The sequence below is a fragment of the Lingula anatina genome, chromosome 10 (assembly GCF_051362555.1).
Source record: "Lingula anatina isolate TDL-2025a chromosome 10, LinAna3.0, whole genome shotgun sequence".
Classification (NCBI taxonomy): Eukaryota; Metazoa; Brachiopoda; class Lingulata; order Lingulida; family Lingulidae; genus Lingula; species Lingula anatina.
Window position 1 is genome coordinate 5,486,879 of NC_141776.1, and position 22,476 is coordinate 5,509,354.

At 35.8% G+C, this 22,476-nt stretch overlaps 4 protein-coding genes across 4 annotated transcripts; all 4 read right to left on the bottom strand.

Moving 5' to 3' along the window:
* Positions 1 to 373: 373 nt before the first annotated feature.
* Positions 374 to 3,835, bottom strand: LOC106158376 (uncharacterized). The gene is made up of 6 exons (XM_013534318.2): positions 3,656 to 3,835; positions 3,255 to 3,371; positions 2,831 to 2,962; positions 1,867 to 1,980; positions 1,524 to 1,710; positions 374 to 1,385 (listed from the first exon to the last, which is right to left on the bottom strand). The coding sequence occupies exons 1-6, from the start codon at positions 3,743 to 3,745 to the stop codon at positions 1,255 to 1,257; spliced, it is 771 nt and encodes a 256-aa protein (XP_013389772.2). The 5' UTR covers positions 3,746 to 3,835; the 3' UTR covers positions 374 to 1,254.
* Positions 3,836 to 6,328: 2,493 nt separating this feature from the next.
* On the bottom strand, positions 6,329 to 10,398 carry LOC106176268 (uncharacterized). The gene is made up of 6 exons (XM_013558578.2): positions 10,221 to 10,398; positions 9,532 to 9,657; positions 8,766 to 8,897; positions 7,818 to 7,931; positions 7,474 to 7,660; positions 6,329 to 7,257 (listed from the first exon to the last, which is right to left on the bottom strand). The coding sequence occupies exons 1-6, from the start codon at positions 10,305 to 10,307 to the stop codon at positions 7,097 to 7,099; spliced, it is 807 nt and encodes a 268-aa protein (XP_013414032.2). The 5' UTR covers positions 10,308 to 10,398; the 3' UTR covers positions 6,329 to 7,096.
* A 5,211-nt stretch (positions 10,399 to 15,609) lies between these two features.
* Positions 15,610 to 17,424, bottom strand: LOC147759439 (uncharacterized). Its single transcript, XM_086998068.1, has 3 exons — positions 16,871 to 17,424; positions 16,533 to 16,728; positions 15,610 to 16,380 (listed from the first exon to the last, which is right to left on the bottom strand). Exons 1-3 carry the CDS (start codon positions 16,964 to 16,966, stop codon positions 16,250 to 16,252), a joined length of 423 nt encoding a protein of 140 aa, XP_086854194.1. The 5' UTR covers positions 16,967 to 17,424; the 3' UTR covers positions 15,610 to 16,249.
* A 1,593-nt stretch (positions 17,425 to 19,017) lies between these two features.
* Positions 19,018 to 22,294, bottom strand: LOC106176273 (uncharacterized). The gene is made up of 6 exons (XM_013558589.3): positions 22,118 to 22,294; positions 21,338 to 21,463; positions 20,944 to 21,075; positions 20,483 to 20,596; positions 20,140 to 20,326; positions 19,018 to 19,930 (listed from the first exon to the last, which is right to left on the bottom strand). The coding sequence occupies exons 1-6, from the start codon at positions 22,202 to 22,204 to the stop codon at positions 19,803 to 19,805; spliced, it is 774 nt and encodes a 257-aa protein (XP_013414043.2). The 5' UTR covers positions 22,205 to 22,294; the 3' UTR covers positions 19,018 to 19,802.
* Between the last annotated feature and the right edge of the window lie 182 nt (positions 22,295 to 22,476).

The window sequence follows — 22,476 nt, forward strand, 5'->3', positions numbered from 1 at the left end:
TTTCATACAGTTAACACAAATATAAAATAATGACAATCAGTAACTGTCATAGCTTTTATTTGATTCAGTGTCGCGCGTGTTTAAGTCCCCACAGTCTAGATCTACTTAAGGAATGGCTCTGTATATAAGCGTGTGGATGAATGTTTGTGTGCGTGCATGCGTGTGCGTGTATATGTGTGCATGTGCACCTGTGTGTGTGCGTGTGTGTTTGTGTATGTGTGTGATATAAGCCACACGCTTTCTTTTCTTGGTTGACAACTCGGCATTTGACATCTGTAACACTAACCATAATAGTATCTGTAAAAGCAAAACGGGGCCATCATACATTTAACACAGGAGATAATAATAATAATAATAATAATAATAATAATAATAATTGTTATTATTTTATTTAAAAATAAAAGTCGCCGTACTATAATGGTGGCGAGAGACTGAAACCTGTGAAAGTACAAAAATGTTTCTTGCTCTCTACTTCATTTGAGGTACAATGTATGCATAATCGCTCATTCAGTGATGTAAAGAATACCTGTAATGCCCGTTTTCCACCCTCAGGGGTGCGCTTCCACAATGGAGACGACGAAAAACCTATATCATCGATTTCTCCATAAACTTTGGTACTACCTTAGCAAAAAGTAAGTGTTTTCTTTAATCTTCTATTTACTTTTCAAAAATAAAGCAAACATCAAGAAAAAAGCATCACTTAAAGATGCATCACATGTAATAATCTATAGCTAGGATAATGAGATAATGATTTCACTGTTGTCGTGATAACAGTTAACATTCAAATATGCACACGTGGGCCTTATTAAAAACAAAACAGGGAAGCTGGTTAAGAACTTCGGAAGAAATTTTCTAAAAAAAACATTCTGTATTTGTACCATGTGGTCCTAACATCCTTTACATGATTTACCTTTTAAGCATAATTTCAGAGAGAATGAAACTTATTTTCGACCATTTATACCATCATTCACATACATAAGAAATCCTGTAAAATAGCACACCTTATCAAATGTCAGCACCTGACAGTCCAGCTCCTTTACTCATATTTCGAATATGAATAAAAAAATAAATATAATTCTCACTAAAAGATGCATAACTTACAGTAATCGAGGATAAATGATCTGCAATTGTTATGGTTCTGATATATTCTTGAATACACACGTGGATTTTTTGAAGTCACTTGATTATTTAATTACACTTCGCAAAAATTCTTGTGATAAACGGACATTTCACCACGAAGTTTATGAACCCCAGCTAGTAGCATCTCTTACAGTAACCACGAGTGATTCTATAAAAACAATACCGACGAGAACCAATCCTGAAACAAATGCGTTGAATCCTTATGCAACGGTACCAAGAGCAAGCTCGCTTTTGGCGAATACCTCCTGAAATAAAATAAAATAGAATAGAATAGAATTTAATGTCCTGTACATTCTATATACAGAGTATTTACCTACATTTTTACTGTTGTAGGTATTGCATCGCGTTATGGTAAAGATTACAGAGATTTATACTGTGCGTACCTGCCGGGGTTCGGGTGCTGACGCCATCTACGTCCTTCTGAGAGAGCCAGTATGCCTCCAGATTCCTGCAGAATTCCTGCATCCTGGGACTTAGGATGGACTTGTCTTTGATCGGGGAAGTATTCACCTCGAAGCTTTTTTGGTCATCATCATCTTCTACATCATCTGTCGTGTTCTGGACGGTGTTCTAAAATAATAACTGTACAGGTAATGTCTCAAAAGACTATTTCATGCCTTGCATTATTGTCATGTGTTTAAAATTTATATTTTGAAACACAGTCAATACCATCCTTTATGTACAGAAGTAAACAAAAAGACTGAATAAATATAAAGTTAGTCGTACCGGTTGTTCCAAAGCGTTGGCCACGTCCTTGCTGTCAGTCTCTTCATATTTGTTCATTGGAGTCAAGTAACAAGCAAACTTGTTGTTCATTTCCATCTTGTATACTACCAGACTCTTGAAATCAAAGGGGCAATTCACTTTTGTTAAATATGATGGAATATTCCCACAAAATATTACATCTCTACGATTCTAATAAGTTCTACTTAGATATAATGTACAATGCAACTAGCTCGGCAGTGCTTTATCATATTTTCATGTTTTTCCTTGAAATTACGGTACATTATTATTATTTTTTTTTTGTTTGTTTAGGTCCCTTCTGGGGATCTGTCATAAATATGTCAACAATTTGTAGGCAAAGCAAATGCATTGTTCAAGTGAATGAGCCATCCAAAAGTAATGCGTTGCCACTAGGCACTTCATCACAGAGTAAATAATCAATGTAACTGCCACGAAGCCGGTGACGTCATAAATCCTTTACGTTGCTAACTCAGCCTGTTTGTTGATGTGTTACGGGCTGAGGTTACTCCACCCCACGCCAAGAGCCTAACTCAAATCTTCTCTGTAGAATGGTTTTTACATGTAGCCATCCCAACAGTGTCCCAACAGGGTATTTAACATTTCTAATCAACAATGTAAATTAGTAAACAACAACGGCTTGTTTTACTTGTACTGTGTCAAAAGGTAATTATAGTTTAGAACACCTAAGCTGAGATATATAGAATTTACTGAATTCAATGTGGTGACATTTCTAGATTTATGTTTCAAGTCTTTTTAATTTTGCTGTATATTATTAATTTTATATATTAAGCAACTCACTAAATTAGCAAAGTGGGTTGACAAGCGGAGACTTAATGTATTATATGTATCATCTTTATCATACTAGGTGTAACGACCACAGCAGCTAAACCATGGGTTGATCGTTTTTATTAATAATTTTCTAAATTCAGTTAAAACCTCTACTCACTCTAGAGTTGTCCATGGCGACGTGAAACTTTTCGTTGTTCACGTTGTACACGGTGATGTTGTCCTTCAGATCAACCTGGACATTTTCGTCAACTTTCTTCCCTTGCTTGTCAGTTAAACGGAGATGGTACTCCTAAAGAGATATTTTATAGCGATGTTGATGATGAGAACTTTTGCTTTCATTGAAAATATTTTTGCGTTAAGTCCCATTGATTTTCTTTAAAAGCAGATCTATACTTATTGCTTTACAACTGATACCCTTTATGCGTAATAATTCTAACCTTTTTCTCCAGTGATCTGATTGTTTCATTTAATAATCAGTATAATTTTAGAACATCTTTACGACAATAATAATAATAATAATAATAATAATAATAATAATAATAACTCTCTTTTTCTTTACTGTTGTAATATAGTAAACCCACCTTCCACACATCTTTGTTAGACATGTGAACTGCTCCCAATGTTCCACCGACAGCAACAGCAACAACAACAATGACAGCAATAGCAACAATGATGTACTTCTTGTACGACGCCTTGATCTGAAATGTACCGAATTTAAGGATAATGGAACCCAAAGAACAGACCCAAAGTTAAAAAAATAATAATAATAAATTAAGGCAATTCAAAAGAATGAAAATATTACACGATATGTTTGTGCAATTGACATGACCTAAAGGTGATATTTGTTTTAGTATGGAATGGCCTTTCGAAAAGTAATTTCAATTTCTAGCCTTTACAGCTTAATATGGTTGCACACCCCTGTTACCCCCTGTATAAGGCTAAAAATTCCTGGTCTTAACATTTTCAAAGTAGAAACACTTACTTCGGCGCTGTCACGTCGAGAGGACCCACCATCTGTGATGACTGTCATGCCGGATTCGGCAGACTTTTCACTTACAGTTGGCAGCATCATGAAAGTATATCAAAAATTTGTCTAGCAAGAAGCGGAGCAAGTATTCGTACTTTATCAGAACGATTGAGTTCGCCGTCTAATTTGTGTACTTTGCAGTCTTTTTTATAGCCGAGATCTTATTATAAATTCGCCATACATTTTTGATTTATGGACTGGAGGAAAAATGTCTTCCAAGAAGAAACCTATTTTTATCTGTTACCTGACAACAAAACATACGGGAAAAATGTGCATGTTATGAAAAGGGACAATTATCAAAACAAAAGGAATTTTAATTTAAAATTAAACGTTGTGTTTACGATATTTTAAAGATCTCACGTCATTAAGCGATCGTTCTTAAAAATGTGGAGAAGATTCATGAGGGTTGATCTTTTTTAAATGTACCCCATCCGCTTTCCAAAATGGTGTAAAAAGGTATCAGCGTTTTTTTTCTTTTTTCTTTTTATTTCTTCTTTTCTTCTCCTTTACAAGTTACCTTCAACAATCAAAAATGAATATGAAACTTTGTGAAGGATAGGATAAAATATGCCGATTACAATTAAGATACACTGCAAAAGGCAGTGAATTTCCTGTGCTTATATATTGCATTGGCATTAAAAAGTTCGCAAGTGCCGGACGTAGGACAAAAACGCCCCACACCATTCCTTCAATCAAGGGACTGGTCTGAGACCGCCATGTTCAAGGGGAAACGTAAAGCGTTGGAACCTGGAAAGCTAAATCTTCTCGGCAACTAGCAACCTAAAAAAATGCGATAAAAGAACGTCGAGTATAAAAACCAATCGTGATTTTCGTGATTGCATATAAAAACAAACAGTTCATTTTAATAAAATCATTTCACCTCGCGGGAGAAATAAAACCGTGTATACTCGTACGTGTAGCTCACTTTACACTTGGACCTCTCTTATAATGTCCATGCTTTACAGCTGGTCCCACAGTTGTGGTACATGTAGTTCGTATCTTAGGCTACCATGCTTGGTGAGGGTAGGCTGTTCAATCGCTCATTAAAGGTCTTTTTTATTCGACGCCTGAACCACTTCTCTTTGGCAAAGATCACACAACGTCTTAGTACCACATGAGTGACTATAGTTTTAATACAGATTGCAGGTAAATACAGCAAAGTCACATGTATCACTTGTACTATGGAGTCCAGTGATTTTTATAAACAGTTTTGCCCCCCCCCCCACAAGCACATATATATATCTTTGCATTCACTGTTTTATTTTTTACCTTACATCGTTTACAACGTTTGAAAACTTTTTTGTAGTCATTATCTTGCATGTCCTTCGCATTGACTAGCTAATTGGCATCTAAGGGTAGAGAATGGTTTATGAACTGTCACTTTTTTTTTAATTTGTCAGACAGATTCTTTATGTAGTGGAGGGTTACACGTTTTTTTATTATTATTACTACCAACATGACAACTTCAGGATATGCTATAGCCTTCATATAACCGCCTAATACACAGTGCTCTCACGCTTTGTTCTACTTCATAACATTCAAATGGTTCGATAGCCATTGTGAAAGCCATGGAAATGATGTATGTTAATGGGTATGTGCCATAACATAATAAAGTATCTAGTTCGTTCAATATTCCATTATCTTTTGTGAAGGTGAATTGTACATGTAATTGACCGGAAATGACCTCTGACACTCAAAAGATACTAAGTAGTCCGTTATCGTCTGTGGGTGGAATATTGTTAGATATATGCGCCACGGTAAGTAAAGGTCATTAATTAAAATTAACTAAAAACCTATGACTGACATGTAACCTTCCGTATCTGTAACAATGATTAAATTCAGATTTAATCAAATAAGCAGTATCGATTTTTGTTGTAAGCTAAAGGAGTAACACCTTGATAGTAATTTGTTTTATTTAATACTCAAAGAAATTGAATCATAACAACGAGAAAAAATACATTTTGGTAACAAAGCCATAAATTCATATTTTGGAATTGGTCATTTTTCTCTGCCTTGGGCTAGCTTTCCTTGAGTGACTTTAAAGTAACTGTCTTAAGTAAATATTCTTAAAAGTTGGCCAATTCGGAAAAGCCATAACAGGGCGTCATCCATGTAGGGGAATTTAAAACGAAAACCGAAGGCCCTTCCATAATTTTAACTTTTCATAAATCTTGTGCTGTTTTGGACACCTTCCTCCTCAACTCATCCAGCGAGAATACCCCATAAGTCAAGAAACTTGCTGATATTCACATATTGTGTAGTTTTTACAGGGACTAGTAAAAAACGAATGAATAAAAAAGACTTTTAATGAATTTAATGTATCTCATCAATAAAGTGCCATTCCTTAGGTAATTTAAACCTCTATGAACACGGCAAAAAGGAGGAAAAATATGTTAGTGGTTCAATTTTACACCCCAAATAAAGACGTAAAGACTGCCAAAATGGCATGCAGTCAAGTGTAACGAAGGGTTGAAAGTAACGCCTCATACGTCGAAAACACATTTTATCTCTTTCGAAATCGTGATTTTTGAACTACCATTACAGGGTTCTAACATCGCTGAGTTACATATACGCTTTTTGTAAATAAATAAAATCCATTGAAAACAATGATAACAACTTAGCAAAAGGTCAGGCAGTGACTTTTATTCATTTTTCGAATACAAAGCAAACAACAAGGCAAAGGAAGCACAGCTAAAAGATCTATAACTAACAATTACCTAGAATGATAATTTTAACTGTTGCCGACATAAGAGTAATCATACAAAATGCATACGTGAAACTTATTAATAACAAAACCGGGGCCCTGAGTAAGAACTGCGGAAGGGATTATCTTAAACACCATTCTGTACTAGTACCATTTTTACCATTTACTTATTTTAACCATCATATCAGAGGCAATGAAAAAAGTTTTACGCCGATTTTTAGCATATTTGTTTTTTGATTCCGTAAAAAGATGCAAATCTAAAAAAGAACATTTCACCAAAAACGTCAGACCCTGCTTAATCTTTTCGATTACAAACAAATAGTAATAGAAGCTCTGCTAATAGAAGAATAACTAAATGATGCATAACTTTCAATTATCTGGGATACTGATTTCGCTGTTGTTGTTATGACAGTTTGCACACAAAAAATGCATACATGGGTATTATTGAAAAACAAAACAAAACAAAACTGGGGTGGCTGATTGAGAACTCGGGCGGGTTTATCTGAAACGTCATTCTGTGCTAGCACCATGTGGTTCCTATTTCATATAAACTCATGTAACGGTGGATTAATCCTCTTTCATTTATGGTTCTAAAAATATACTTAGATACACACGGCCGCGGGAAGTTTTTAAAGCTGACTTATCACGCTTTGCAATAATCTTTCAGATAACCAAATGCTTCGCAGCAACGTTTATTTACCAAAGCATCTGTACCTATAACAGTATCTAAAAACGTATGTATACCTATATCGGCAATACCACCGAAAACCGATCCTGACCCTAATGCATATCCTTATTCGAACCCGGCATATGTAGCGTATCCGGTAGCAAGCTCGCTTCTGGCGTTCACCTCCTGAAATATAATATAATATAATATAATATAATATAATATAATATAATATAATATAATATAATATAATATAATATAATATAATCGAAACGGTGGGTAATGTTCTTAATGCCTTGTAGATTCTACATGTATAAGGTAAAAAGTGAATTTACTGCACGGTCATAGTTGTAAGTATTGTATCGGGTAATAGTTAGCATCAGATATTTATATCGTGCGTACCTGCAGGGGTTTGGGTGCTGGCGCCATCTACAGTGTTGCCGTCCTTCTGAGTTAGCCAGTATGCCTCCAGATTCCTGCAAAATTCCTTCATCCTGGGACTTAGGAAGGACTTGTTCTTGATCGGGGAGGTGTTGGCAACGAATTGTTTTTGTTCATTATCTTCATTTGTCGTATTTTCGACGGTGTTCTAAAAGCATGATGGTATAGGTTAGGTTACGGTTTTATTCATATATCTTGCACATGTTTAAATGCCACTTTATATCTTTAAACACAATTAAAAGCATTGTGTATGTAAAGATATAAACACAGATTCAAAGTCCGAATTAATATGAAGTAAATCATACCGGTTGTTCCAAAGCGTTGGCCACGTCCTTGCTGTCAGTCTCTTCAGATTTGTTCATTGGAGTCAAGTAACAAGCAAACTTGTTGTTCATTTCCATCTTGTATACTACCAGACTCTGAAAGGAAACCAACGGGACAATTCACTTTTGTTAAAAACGATGGAATATTCCCACAAAATATTGCATCTCTGTTATTCTAATAAGTTCAACTAGCTCGGCAGTGCTTTATTATATTTTCATGTTCTACCTTCAAATTACAGTAAATTATGTTTTTGTTTGGTTCTTTCTGGCGACCTGTCATAAATTTGTCAGCAATTTGTTGGAAAAGTAAATGTCATGTTCAAGTGAATGAGCCAGTAAAGTGGAGAGAATACCAGAGCCATTCAAAGTAATGCTAGGCCACTAGGCATTTCATCAGAGTTAGTAATTAATGTAGCTGCCACGAATCCGGTGACGTCATATATATCCTTTAAAGTGCTAACTCAGCCTGTTTGTTGATGTATCCCAGGGGATACACTCCACGCCAAAAGCCCAGCTTAGTTCTTCTCTGTAGAATGGTTTTTAGTGTAGCATCCCAACAGTGTCGTTCAAACAGTTGGTTTAACATTTCCACCACCCCCGCTACCCCCAGACCCCACAAAAAAGACCGACCAATTTTTTAGCTGCTATGGTGGTTATACCTAGTATGTTAAAGATGATAAATACAATACATTAAGTCTCCGATTGTCAACCCATTTTGCTAATTTAGTGAGTTGCTTATCTTTTTAGCATCTAAAATACAAAAACTAAAAAGACTTGACACATAAATCTAGAAATGTCACCACATTGAATTCAGTAAATCCTGTACACCTCAGCTAAGGTGGTCTAAACGAGGTTTACCTTTTGACATAGTACAAGTAAAACAAGTCGTTGTTTATTATTTTTCTAAATTCAGTTTAAAATTCCACTCACTCTCGAGTTGTCCATGGCAACGTGGAACTTCTCGTTGTTCACGTTGTACACGGTGATGTTGTCCTTCAGATCAACCTGAACCTTTTCGTCAACTTTTTTCCCTTGTTTGTCGGTTAAACGGAGATGGTACTCCTGAAAAAAAAGCAATGCCACTGGAAAACCATATAAGGCGATGGGGGTATATTGGCATATAGCGTTCCCGATAAGCTTAAAAAGAAACAGAAAAATTCGCGAGCCTTGCCATTGAGATTATCCATACACGTGCTCGCAAGTCTCTTCTCTGCCTGTGTCAGCTAGGTTAATAATAATAATAATAATAATAATAATAATAATAATAATAATTTATTTTTCTATGGCGCATTCCATTAAAAATCTCAATGCGCCTTTCAACATTCACTTAAAAGAGCTAAATAACACAATATTAGTATAAGAACACATTACACATTTTTAAAGGACTAAGAACTAATTTAAAGAACCAATTATTTCATATTCTAAAATGATAAGAAACTAAAATGACAACATTTAAAGTTAATCATAAAATTACAGTACACCTTATTAAAAACTAAAATTAACTTTATTATAGTTACTGATAGGCTATTCTAAAAATATGAGTCTTCAAAAGCTTTTTAAAAGTATCTCATGTCCCCTGCTGCTCGTATTTCAGAGGGTAAGGTGTTCCAAACTTTGGGTGCATATATAATATCATTAATCAATATAATTTAAAAATATTCGATTTTACCCTACTATAGCGATATAGTATACCCACCTTCCACACATCTTGTGCTGCCTTGTTAGAGATGTGAACTGCCCCCAATATTCCACCGATAGCAACAGCAACAACAACAACGACAGCAACAGCAACAATGATGTACTTCTTGTACGACGCCTTGATCTGAAATATATGAAGATAAAATTAATCAGACATTAATTGGCTTTCCAAATGTCCTCTTCTTTGTGCCGTATTTCATTAGCAATACGTACATTTAAAAGAAGGTGATGATCTGTAAAGCCTTTATAATATAATGATTTTTATACAATGTCTGCACAACAGGTTGAAAACGAAACTGACATATGTAAAGATTCCAGAACATCTATGTATATATGACTGAGATTCATGACAATTTAAACACAGAAAATAACACTGTTCGTTTTCCCATGGTTTACCAGACTGAGTATAAATTTTAAAAAAGTGCACCTTTATAAAGTTAAAATATCATTTTTATATAAAGAGAATCTTGATGCTTTTAGTTAAATTAACTTACAAAATCCGATTTAATCATTGCAAAATTTTCAGACCTAAGCATAGTCGTTCTTTAAACTATTAAAGATAAAAATACAGGTGTGCACCACATAATGCAGCTGTTTTACAGCTTAGCATGGTTGCACATCCCTGGTATCACCTGTAAAAGGCTAAAAAATTCCTGGCCTAAACATCTCCAAAGTGGATATACTTACCTCGGCCCTGTCACGTCGAGAGGATCCACTATCTGTGATGACAGTCACGCCGGATTCGGCAGACTTTTCGTCGACTGCTGGCAGCATCTTGAGAAATACCAGGTACAAAACAAGTCCTTCCTTCTCCAGGTAGAGGGAAACCGTCGTCTGATTCGTGTTCGGCGCACATTCCTTTTTATAGATCCTATCTTGTTTGAAATTTCGCCATAGTAATTTTGATTTTACATAAGAGGAAAAATAAAGCCATTTCCATTTGTTTATTGACCACAAAATTGCGAAACTTGTTTTTTCAAAGTTGCATATGATGATGAGGGGCAAATGTCAAAACCAAGATAGCGTGCATTTAGGCTGTATTTTAGATGTTGCCTCCAATACTCCATGCTAAATATAAGCTTAAGCCCAAATGTACGGGTGACATCAAATATGCAATTTTTCAATAAGAACCTCGCTGCAATAACTAGTTATATTTTGCTGAAACTTAGTAAATAAACCAAATACGCCTAAGACCACTCATTTAATCCAGGTAACTAAAATGTCGCTGCATGGCAACGTCATCCCATTGCTAAATCAACTGTTTCTCTTAAAGTTGCCATTACTAGCAATTAGATGCCATAAATATTTAGTTGCGCGCCGTCTGGAATCTCCCTTAAACTAGCACTGCCTGGATATTTGTAAGTCTTTTAATGCTATGCCATAGCATTACTGATACCAGCAAAATGTATACAGCTTCAAAATTACATTAAAATAAATTTGAATTACTTTGAATGTAAAATGTGCACTGGTTTACTGGTTAAAGATATCATTTTTCAACTACGTTCTCGTTACTGGATAACATTTTAGTATTAATATCAAAAGCAAGAATCAATTTCAGGGCAACGATGTAAGATTTTTCATGAAAACTGCGATAATGTAGATCTTACAAAAAAAATCATCACCCTTCAGATTTGCTGTACTAGCAGAATTTAAAGTGCAATAGGGCATGTCAGCGCAAGATAGATTCTACAAATTTTACCTCATAAGACTGTACATGGGTATAACCACTCAATGACTTTCAGATCGTTATGAAGTCATTACATCATCATAACGATTTGTGTTCCGTTGTTTTATAGAAAAATTGCATCAGCCGGGGTATAGAATATGATAGCTGTATGTTACCGAACTGTATCATCATCTCTGAAATGGACTCTAAGACTGCATTCCTACAGATTTTAGATCGATCTATCCCCGTGGGGAGTCTCAGTAGATTGTTGTCAGCTTAGCCGGCTTAAATGTCTGTCCCGCCTACTAAAAGCTGTAAGGGGTAATTTAACTTTCGTGCGAGCTCGGCTGACAGCAATTTAGCGTGAACCCCCAAGGAGTTAGGTCGATCCAGATAGATCGATCTAAATCTGTGGGAATACAGTCTAACACCAAAAAGGCAGCTCAATATCTTTTATGGGTGAAATCTCATTAGCAAATACCTTTGACAAACAACTAAGGTGCACAGTCAAGGTTAGATAAAAACTCCTAAATGGCTGTTTTCAGGCAAATGGTTTGGATAAATGATAAATATTTAGTGCTCATTGACTTTTTTCCTTTGCATTTACACAAGTGTCATTTTACTGATAGCGGCATAATTTCGATTTTGGAGTGTAAATTGCAAAATCGGCTATTGCTTATATATCTCCTTTACCTTGGCATCTATGAAAATCGTGATACTTTTTAGAACTGTTCAATAAAACATTGTAATTAGAGAATCATGACTCCATAACAAAAACATTTAAACCATAGTAACACTAAAGGCAGGGGATTGTAATTCTAACTTTTTACGACACATATGTCAATTTCCGTGAGAAACTCATCTTCAGTTAAGAAGTTACGATACTAACTGTTATCTCACCTTGAAATAAAAAGGGTATACATTTCCCAAAAGCCCATGTACGCTAAATTTAGAATTTACTGATTGCACAGTTACGGCTATGATACGATACACGATAAAATTGCCTGTTAAGATATTTTTTAATGCAGCCTTCTAATCTTCTGTTGATATTTCGCGAACTGCTTGCTTTCCTTTTCACATGTTGTCTGATTGCGCTCCGTAAGACTTATGGCACCCATCGCTTGTGACTGCACTGTTCAGGTGTCTCTGCTTATCACGTGACACCACAGTAGCCCCGCCCATCCCATAGCAACTGAGGCGGAGTTAAGTGATAGTATGTATTCAATTTAAAGAATTAAAATAAAAACATAAAGGGAAAGTGAACCCCTATGTCTTATTTTTCAATAAGCAAAATGGTTGAAACATTATTTGAAAAAAAAATCTTCTTTCTGGGTATTTTAGCAATCATAAACCCTGTCCGTGTACTTACATGTAGCGACTGACATGGAAGCTTGTGTAAAAATAAAGATCTTTGGACAACGTGCGCGTATATATTATTGTATTGATGAAGGTCTTAAAGGTCCGTGCTGCTTTGAATGCCTTTGGAATAATTAATTAGAAACTAATTAGAAACAAAAGATTGCAGAACACCCGATGTCTTTTAAAGTATCTGATTAATCATACTATAGACACCCCTTGTCAAATTTAAACACATTTCCATGGATGAGAGACAACGGAATAAAAAATGCCTTCCACAAAAACTGAATAATTTATTTTGTGGTTTCATTTAACGCGCGAGTGTGCATAACTTGTCGTTTACAAATGAAGACCGTTTACACTGTCACGTGCTAAACAGATGAATTTCCTGAAAAATGGATTGGTTATTTAAATGGCCTCTAAAACGTGCTAACTATGATAATGGCAAGTTGGAGAGAGAGAGACAGAAAAATTGCCTCTTTGCATTATCTTCATTTACTTTTCATGAAATGCCAATCATTTACACTTACATTTTACATATATCACTCTCCACCTTTTTGGAATAATCACGGGATTACCATTTTCGAAATACGCAATGTGGGCGTGGCCCGATGTTTATTTCAAGAACACGTTTTGCAATTTGGATGCTTTCATGGCTACATAACACACGTGCCACGTACACTAGACATTTGCGATAGCTTCCACTATAGAATCAACACCACACAAAGGTGTCCACTAAATTATCTTTATTTTTCAACGCACACGTGTGCCACATGACTCCACATCCAACATCTCTCTCAAAACCCCCCACTAGAGGGACGACACAATCTTACGTCTCCTCCGCAGCAACCAAGACAACCCCAATACACAACAACACGTAAAGTCATAAAGACACAAAAAGTTCAGTTCAGCAACATGTGGTGTCTTTCGACACGACCTTCATACAGTTAACACAAATATAAAATAATGACAAACAGTAACTGTCATAACTATTATTTGATTCAATTGACGACATACAAGAGAGAAGATAAATCACTATATTGTTTTTATCGGATAAATCAGTAGGTCTATACTACAAAATTTACAAAACATTATCCCAATTTCCTACCAGCTACATCAGTGTCGTGCGTGTTTAAGTCCCCACAGTCTAGATCTACTTAAGGAATGGCTCTGTATATAAGCGTGTGGATGAGTGTTTGAGTGCGTGCATGAGCGTGCATGCGTTTACATGTGTGCATGAGCATGATTGTGTGTGTGTGTGTGTGTGTGTGTGTGTGTGCGGGTACGTGTGTGTTTGTGTACGTGTGTGATATAAGCCAACGTTTATTTACCCCAGTGAAATCTGTAACACCAACCATAATAGTATCTGTAATAGCAAAACGGGACCATCATACATTTAACACAGGAGACAATAATGGGAAGAAGAAGAAGAAGAATAAAATGATAATTAATATTATTATTTTTTTTTTGTTGTTTCATGTTTAATAAAACTCACCCTACTATAAGGATGGCGAGAGACTAAAGCCTGTGAAAGTACAATTAAAATGTTTCTACTTCAGTTGAAGTACAATGCATGCATAATCGCTCATTCAGTGACATAAAGAATAATGTCCGTTTTCCAGTCTGATGGGTGCGCTTCCGCACCCATCGAAAATCCAACATGTACACACACTGGACAAAAGAAGTGTCACCCCCTAACTCAGAGTAATGAAAGTAGGCAGATCTTGGGTACTTATAATGCCTGGTCTACTTATAATGTGACTAATGAGTATAAAACCGCTATACCAAGGAATTGTATTGTTGGTCTTGTACATGTACAGCAAATGTTATTCCTGTCTTCCTCCAGTATGGCAAGATACAGGTAATTATCTAACGGTTATAGGTGCAAGTTATTATCCTGAAGAGGCGGAATATAAGCAATGTCAGAATATCGATACAATTGAATTGTTCAGTCAGAACCGTGCAGAGGGTCTGGTCTCGGTATAGAAACACTGGATCAAGAGACAAATTGCCTCTGATGGGTCGTCCAAGAAAAAATACTGGCCGTGAAGACCGACGACTGATTTTGATGTCCAGGTTGTCAAAGTTCGACACTGCTTGTCAGTTGACAACACATTGGAACAATTTCACACATAAGAATGTATCTGTGAAAATTGCTAGGCGTCGGTTACATGCTCAGAGAGTGTACAGCAGGGTAGCAAGACTGAAACCTCTTATATCGTTACAAAACAGGCAACGTAGAGTAAACTAGGGTCAACAGGATCTGGAACTGGACAGTTCATGACAATTGGTCCTATATATTTTTTCTGATGAGTGTCGCTTTGGTCTGACCTCTGATGACAGACGGGTACTATGCTGGCAAACTGCTGGTAAAGCATTTGAACCACATGCACTGAATTTTCGAACCCGGAGCAGCATATTCATCATGGTGTGGGGCTGCATCAGCATCCATGGCTTGGGCGAATTGATAGTGGTTAATGGAAACATGAATCACTAGAAATATATCGATGTTTTGGAGTCAGGCTTGCTACCATCTATTACTAACATGTTTGGTGAAAGGAATTATCCATCTGTTCACCAGGATGACAATGCTCCTTGTCACAGGCCCAGAGCAGTTGATGATTGGTTTGACCAACAGGAATTCGCAGGGTGATGTGGCCTGCCCAGAGTCCGGATACGAACATAATAGAAAATGTGTGGAATGATATGTCAAAATTTTTTACAAATGCCCGTCTAACCAGCAGAGAAACTCTGTTATATTCAGTGTTTCATGCTTGGGCCAGCATAAGCCCTGAACGCATCAGACAATTAAATGAATCCTTGCTTCGTAGACTGGCACCTATTATTAGGTCACGTGGCTATGCCACTAAGTACTAATTTTGGACTTGAAACTACATATTTTGGTAGAATGTATATTTTGTTCTCATTTTGTGATTTTTTGTGAAATTTGATGTTAATAAAATGATACCAGGAGCATATCATTCCACAGTCATTTATCTCCCCCATAGTATTGGCTCAGTAGGGGTGACACTTCTTTTGTCCAGTGTGTGTATATCACCGATTTTTCCATAACCTTTGGTAAAACCTAAGCAAAAAGTATGTGTTTTCTTTAGTCTTTTATTTACTTTTCAAAAATAAAGCAAACGACAAGAAAAAAAAGCATAACTTAAAGGTGCATCACTTGTAATGATCTAGGATAATGAGATAATGATTTCACTGTTGTCGTGATAACAGTTAACATATAAAAATGCTTACGTGGGCCTTATTAAGAACAAAACAGGAGAGCTGATTAAGACTTCAGAAGAAATCTTCTAAAAAAATATTCTGTATTTGTAGCATGTGGTCCCAAAATCCTTTATATGATTTACTTTTCAACCATAATTCCAGAGAGAATGAAAAGTTTTTTCATCCATTTTTAACATCATTGATATACATAAGAAATTCCGTAAAATATAAGGTACACCTTACCAAAAGTCAGTCCCTGTCCGTCCGACTCTTTTACTCATATTTTGAATATATAAAAAAAACAACAAATATAATCCTTACTAAAAGATGCATAACTTCGAGGATAAGTAATCTGTTGTTGATATGGTTCTGATATGTTCTTGAATTCACAAGAATTGATTATTTAATTACACTTCGCAATAATTCTTGTGATAAACCAAAATTTCACAACGAAGTTTATTAACCCCAGCTAGTAGCATCTGTAACAGTAACCACGAGTGATTCTATAAAAAGAAACCCGACGAGAACCGATCTTGAAGCAAATGCGTTGAATCCTTATGCAACGGCACCAAGAGCAAGCTCGCTTTTGGCCAATACCTACTGAAATAAAATAAAATAAAATAGAATAAAATACAATTTAATGCCCTGTACACTCTATATACAGAGTAATTAGTGTATTTACCTACATTTTTACTGTTGTAGATATTGCATCGCGTTATGGTAAACATTACAGAGATTTATACTGTGCGTACCTGCCGGGGTTCGGGTGCTGGCGCCATCTACTGTGTTGTCGTCCTTCTGAGAGAGCCAGTATGCCTCCAGATTCCTGCAGGATTCCTGCATCCTGGGACTTAGGAAGGACTTGTCTTTGATCGGGGAAGTATTCACCTCGAAGCTTTTTTGGTCATCGTCATCTTCTACATCATCTGTCGTGTTCTGGACGGTGTTCTAAAATAATAACTGTACAGGTAATTCATGTCTTGCATTATTTTCATATGTTAAAAAATCATATTTTGAAACACAATCAAAAGCATCATTTATATATAAAGAAATAAACAAAAAGACTCAATAAATATAAAATTATTCGTACCGGTTGTTCCAAAGCGTTGGCCACGTCCTTGCTGTCAGTCTCTTCATATTTGTTCATTGGAGTCAAGTAACAAGCAAACTTGTTGCTCATTTCCATATTGTATTGTCATAAAAAAGTTCGCCGGACATAGGACAAATACGCCCAACACCATTTGTTCAATCAATTGATTGGTCTGGGACTGCCATGTTCAAGGGGAAGCGTAAAACGTTGGAACCTGGAAAGCTAAAATCTACTCGGCAACCATCAACATTAAAAAAGGCGATAACAGAACGTCGAGTATGAAAATCAATCGTGATTTTCATGATTGCATATAAGACCAAACAGTTTAGTTTAATAAAATCATTTCATTTCGCAGGAGAAATAAAACCGTGTATACTCGTGCGCGTGGCTCACTTTACAGCTGGTCCCACAGTTGTGGTACATGTAGTTCGTAACATAGGCTACCGTGCTTGGTGAGGGTAGCCTGTTCCATCGCTTAGGAAAGGTCATTTTTATTCGTCGCCTGAACCATTCCTCTTTGGGATAGATCACACAACGTCTTAGAACCATATGAGTGACTGTAGTCGATTCGGTAAATTCTGCATATATATATATATATATATATATATATATATATATATGTATATATATATATATATATATATATATATATATATATATGCATTCTCCTTCTTTACACCTTACATCGTTTACTACGTTTAAAACTTTTTTGCAGTTATTATGTCCTTCGCATTGACTAATTGGTTTCTAAGGGTAGGGAATGGTTTATGGACTGTCACTTTTTTCTTTAATTATTTATGTAGTGGAGGGTTAAACGTGTTTTATCATTATTACTATCAACCCTCCCCTACCTTTATCCTCGTCCTTGGTTGTTTGTCGTGGTTTATGAAAGGACCAGGGCTCCGTATCTCGAAAGGTTCGCTATGTTGCGCACGCGTGTTAGTGTCTCGATTCCATAACCGATTCTATTTCGAGATACGGGGCCATGAAATCGAGACACTTGCGTACGTGCAAGTGCCCAGTATGGGCAGCGACGGCTATCTGGATACTAGCACAGTTTTCAAATGTTTGCTGGTGTCCCCGAAAGATAAAAAAGATGCTTAATCACCCTTTGACGTTTGTTATACAGAATTTGAATTGCAATTGGACACCTCAGCGCTAAAAGATTAATGTGCAATTTAACATGCGAAAACATAACAACTTCAGGATACACTGTAGCCTTCATATAACCGCCTAAACCATCTAGTATTGTCACGCTTTGTTCCACTTCATAACGTTGATATTGTTCATGGGCCATTGTCAAAGCCATGGAGATGATGTATATCAATGGGTGTGTGTCATAGCTTAATAAAGTATCTAGTTCGTTCACTATTCCATTATCTTTTGTGAAAGTGTATTGTAATTGACCGGAAATGACCTCTGACACCCATTAGATACTAAGTAGTCCGTTATCTTTTGTGGATGGAACCCTGTTGGAAAAATGCACCACAGCAAGTAAAGACCGTTAACTAAAATTAACGAAAAACCTAATGACTAACATGTAAGCTTCCGTATATGTAACGTTTCGCTTTTGTGCAAATAGCTGTCTTTGAGCCTAGAGTTCAAAGGTTTATAAGCCCATGTTTATGAGGGAAAATAGTCAAAAAATCAATTGTCGGATACATTTTATTTTGCTGTATTGTGTCAATGGTAATGTCACTTGTTTCTTGTGGCTAAGGCCTTTAGTCCGTTCGACCCTGCATGAATAAATATACATTTAATGAATTTAATGTATCTCATCAAACAAGTGCCACTCCTTAGGTACTTTAAACCTCTATGAACACAACAAAAAGGAGGAAAAATGCCTTCCACGAAAACTGAAAAAAAAGTTTGTGGTTCAATTTTACACCCCAAATAAAGACGTAAAGACTGCCAAAATGGCATGAAATCAAGTGCCCAAGGCGCTGTGATGAAGGGTTGAAAGTAGCGCGGCATAAGTCGAAAAATACATTTATCCCTTTTGAAATCGTGATTTTTAAAATACCATTACAAGAAAACACAGTGAACAGCCTATTTCACCGAATACTAACATCTCTGATTTATGTATACGTTTTTTTTTTTTTTGTAAATAAATAAAAGCCATTAAAACACAATGATAACAACTCAGAAAAAAGTCATAGTGACTTTTACTCATTTTTTTCTAAAACAAAGCAAAAAAGAAGGCAAAAGAAGCACAACTAAAAGATGTATAAGTAACAACAATCTAGAATAATAATTTTACTGTTGTTGACATGAGAGTTAACATACAAAAATGCACACGTGGAACTTATGAATAGCAAAACAGGGAAGCTTATTAAGAATTTCGGAAGGGATTTTCTTTAACACCATTCTGTACGAGAACCATGCGGCCCTCATATCCTAAATATAATTTACTTTTGTAACCAGCAGTTCAGATACAATGAAAAATATTTTACGCTGAAATCTAACACCATTGACATTTGATTCTGTAAATATAATTTAAAAAATTCCCCGAAAAATTAAAAAAAACTTTCGAAAAAGTCAGTCCTTGTTTATCTAACTCCTTTACTCTTAAAGCAAACAACAAGAAATAAAAGCATTAATAAAAGGTGCATCACCATCTGTCATCTAGAATAATGATTTCACTGTTGTTATTATGACAGTTAACAAACAAAAATGCATACTTAAGCTTTATGGAAAAGAAATTAAAAAAAAGAAAAAAGAAAAGAAAACGGACGCTGATTAAGAACCTCTGAAGGGATTTTCTCAAAAGTAATAGCGCATTTGTACCAAGTGACGCTTATGTAACAGTGGATTACCCCGCTTTAAAAATTCAACGTTTTGAGATATTCTTGGATTTAGTATCTAAAGCTGAAAAAGTTCTAATAACCCTATGCAGTAATCTCTGTGATAAACAAATATTTTGCCCCGACGTTTATCTACCGTAGCATCTGTAACACAAACGATAGTATCTGTAAAAGCAATACCGATAATAACCGTAATAGTAGCAGTAGTATCTCCAGCAATGATACCAGTAGCAAGCTCGCTTCTGGCGATTACCTCCTGTAATATAATATAATATAATATAATATAATATAATATAATATAATATAATATAATATAATATAATAAGCGAAAATCGAGACAATGGCTCACATTTACTGCCCCGTACATTCTATATACAAAGTAATTAATGAATTTACTGCACTGGCACTGTTGTACGTATTGCACCGAGTAACGATTAACATTTAATAGATTAATCTTGTGCGTACCTGCCGGTGCATGGGTGCTGGCGTCATCTACAATGTTGTCGTCCTTCTGAGTAAGCCAGTATGCCTCCAGATCCTTGCAGAATTCCTGCATTCTGGGACTAAGGAAGGACTTGTCCTTGATCGGAGAAGTGTTGACAACGAATCGCTTTTGTTCAATATCTTCATCCGTCGTATTTTCGACGGTATTCTAAAAAACATGATGGTATAGGTTAGGTTACGGTTTTAATCATACCTTGCACATGTTTAAATGCCACTTTATATATTCAAACACAGTTAGAAGTAATGTGTATGTTAAGATGTAAACACAGATTCAAAGTCCGAATAGATATCAAGTACATCATACCGATTGTTCCAAAGCGCTGGCCACGCCCTTACTGTCAGTCTCTTCAGATTTGTTCATTGGAGTCAAGTAACAAGCAAACTTGTTGTTCATTTCCATCTTGTATACTACCAGACTCTGAAAAGATACAAAACAGGACAATACACTGTTGCTTAAAATGATGGAATATTTCAACAGAATATTTGGGAATCCTTTTTTTCTTTTTTTTTCTCATAAAATTGATTAAAACAGGTTTTGATGTAATATTAACATATCCAACAAAATGATTTCATTGGCATCTTAATCGCATCAAAATTGAAAGGGAGTAACTGGTAAATGTAGAAATATCACCGCATTGAATCTAGTAAATTCTACAGATCTCAGCTTAGAGGTACTTAACCTCATTTGCATATTGACGAAGTATAAGTAAATTAGCCCTTTTTTATTAGCAATTTCACAATAGATTTAAAACCGCCTCTACCCACCCTCGAGTTGTCCATGGCAACGTGGAACTTGTCGTTGTTCACGGTGTACACGGTGATGTTGTCCTTCAGATCAACCTGAACCTTTTCGTCAACTTTCTTCCCTTGTTTGTCGGTTAAACGGAGATGGTACTCCTGAAGAAATAATAATAATAATAATCACATTAGATGATGATGACGATGATATCGTTAGTTTTGATTGCTCATTTCTTAGCATATAATTCCTTAGAAACCAGATCGATGCGTTTTGCAACTGAGATATTTCATGCGCGTGCTACGGTTTTTAATAAATTTGAGCTTCTAATAAAGGGATCCTTTTTTTTGTCAAAAATGATAATTAGCATAATTTTCAAATATTCTATTATTATTATTATTATTAGTGATACAGTATATCCACCTTCCACACATCCTGTGCTGACTTGTTAGAGATGTGAACTGCTCCCAACGTTCCACCGACAGCAACAGCAACAACAACAATGACAGCAACAGCAACAATGATGTATTTCTTGTACGACGCCTTGGTCTGAAAAATAAATTAAAAGATAAATTCAAACAAAAAAGAACTTAGGATATAATATAATTCTCATCGCCAACTGTGTTGTAAATTGTTTTCGCCAATTACATTTACCATTACCAGCAAGGTAATTTCGCTAAAACATGAAAATCCCATATTAGATTTGTGTGAAAACTAACTTAAAAATCATTTAAATAACTAATCTGTTGCCATGCATGCAATTTTATCATTGAATAAGGACGTTAATTCCTTCATAAAGAAACTCGAGATCCAGTACTCTAAAAATTAACAAATGCCGGTCGAATGTCTTTTCTAAATATATGCATAAGTCCAACTTCTTTCATTACAGAATATTTTAAAGCGTTCTAAAAATTTACCTTAGTAAAATATATGGGAGAATGAACCCCCGTCGCACATGTGTTTAAATAACATTGTCACACTTGAACTGTAGATAAAAAGCATGGTCTATATGACAAAGCTATTTTGAATGGCTAAAAATTGGGCATTAACTGTATGAAAAAAAAAAAGGAAATTGAAAAACGGTGAATATTCACAACAAAAGCAAAGTGGATGACGCGACTCAACTGTTCACTTTTTTGAGGAATGACCCTACTTAAAGTAAAAAATTCCTGGCCTAAATATCTTCAAAGTGGATAGACTTACCTCAGGACCGTCACGTCCAGAGGACCCACCATCTGTGATGACAGTCACGCCTGGCTCGGCAGACTTTTCACTGACAGTTGGCAGCATCTTGAAAGCAATCAAGATTCGTCTAGCAGAGAGCAGCACTCAAGGTTTTACTTTTTCCGACCGGTCGAGTTCGCCGTTTGCTTCGAGCTGGGCGTACTCTCCTTTTTATAGCTGCCATCACGGCGAGAGATTTTTCAGGAACAAGTTTTCGATACAAAAGAACAATGTCTTCCAAGTTTTTAAGCAGAAATAAACACGCTTTCATATGTTGATGTGGTGGGAAAGTTTTCGACAACCAAAAAAAAAGATGAAAACCCTAAGCATTTTTTAAC

Bases quoted from the DNA above. Each gene is read 5' to 3' on its own strand.
- LOC106158376 (XM_013534318.2), bottom strand. From the start codon at position 3,745: ATGATGCTGCCAACTGTAAGTGAAAAGTCTGCCGAATCCGGCATGACA. The intron at 1,711-1,866 runs GTACGACTAACT...TTATTATTTTAG, and splicing joins CCAACGCTTTGGAACAACCG to AACACCGTCCAGAACACGAC. The intron at 1,386-1,523 runs GTACGCACAGTA...ATTTTATTTCAG, and splicing joins CAGCACCCGAACCCCGGCAG to GAGGTATTCGCCAAAAGCGA.
- LOC106176268 (XM_013558578.2), bottom strand. From the start codon at position 10,307: ATGCTGCCAGCAGTCGACGAAAAGTCTGCCGAATCCGGCGTGACTGTC. The intron at 8,898-9,531 runs GTGGGTATACTA...CTTTTTTTTCAG, and splicing joins CAGCACAAGATGTGTGGAAG to GAGTACCATCTCCGTTTAAC. The intron at 7,932-8,765 runs GTGAGTGGAATT...GTTTCCTTTCAG, and splicing joins TTGCCATGGACAACTCGAGA to AGTCTGGTAGTATACAAGAT.
- LOC147759439 (XM_086998068.1), bottom strand. From the start codon at position 16,966: ATGGAAATGAGCAACAAGTTTGCTTGTTACTTGACTCCAATGAACAAA. The intron at 16,729-16,870 runs GTACGAATAATT...TTATTATTTTAG, and splicing joins CCAACGCTTTGGAACAACCG to AACACCGTCCAGAACACGAC. The intron at 16,381-16,532 runs GTACGCACAGTA...ATTTTATTTCAG, and splicing joins CAGCACCCGAACCCCGGCAG to TAGGTATTGGCCAAAAGCGA.
- LOC106176273 (XM_013558589.3), bottom strand. From the start codon at position 22,204: ATGCTGCCAACTGTCAGTGAAAAGTCTGCCGAGCCAGGCGTGACTGTC. The intron at 21,464-22,117 runs GTAAGTCTATCC...TTTATTTTTCAG, and splicing joins CTGGACGTGACGGTCCTGAG to ACCAAGGCGTCGTACAAGAA. The intron at 19,931-20,139 runs GTACGCACAAGA...ATTATATTACAG, and splicing joins CAGCACCCATGCACCGGCAG to GAGGTAATCGCCAGAAGCGA.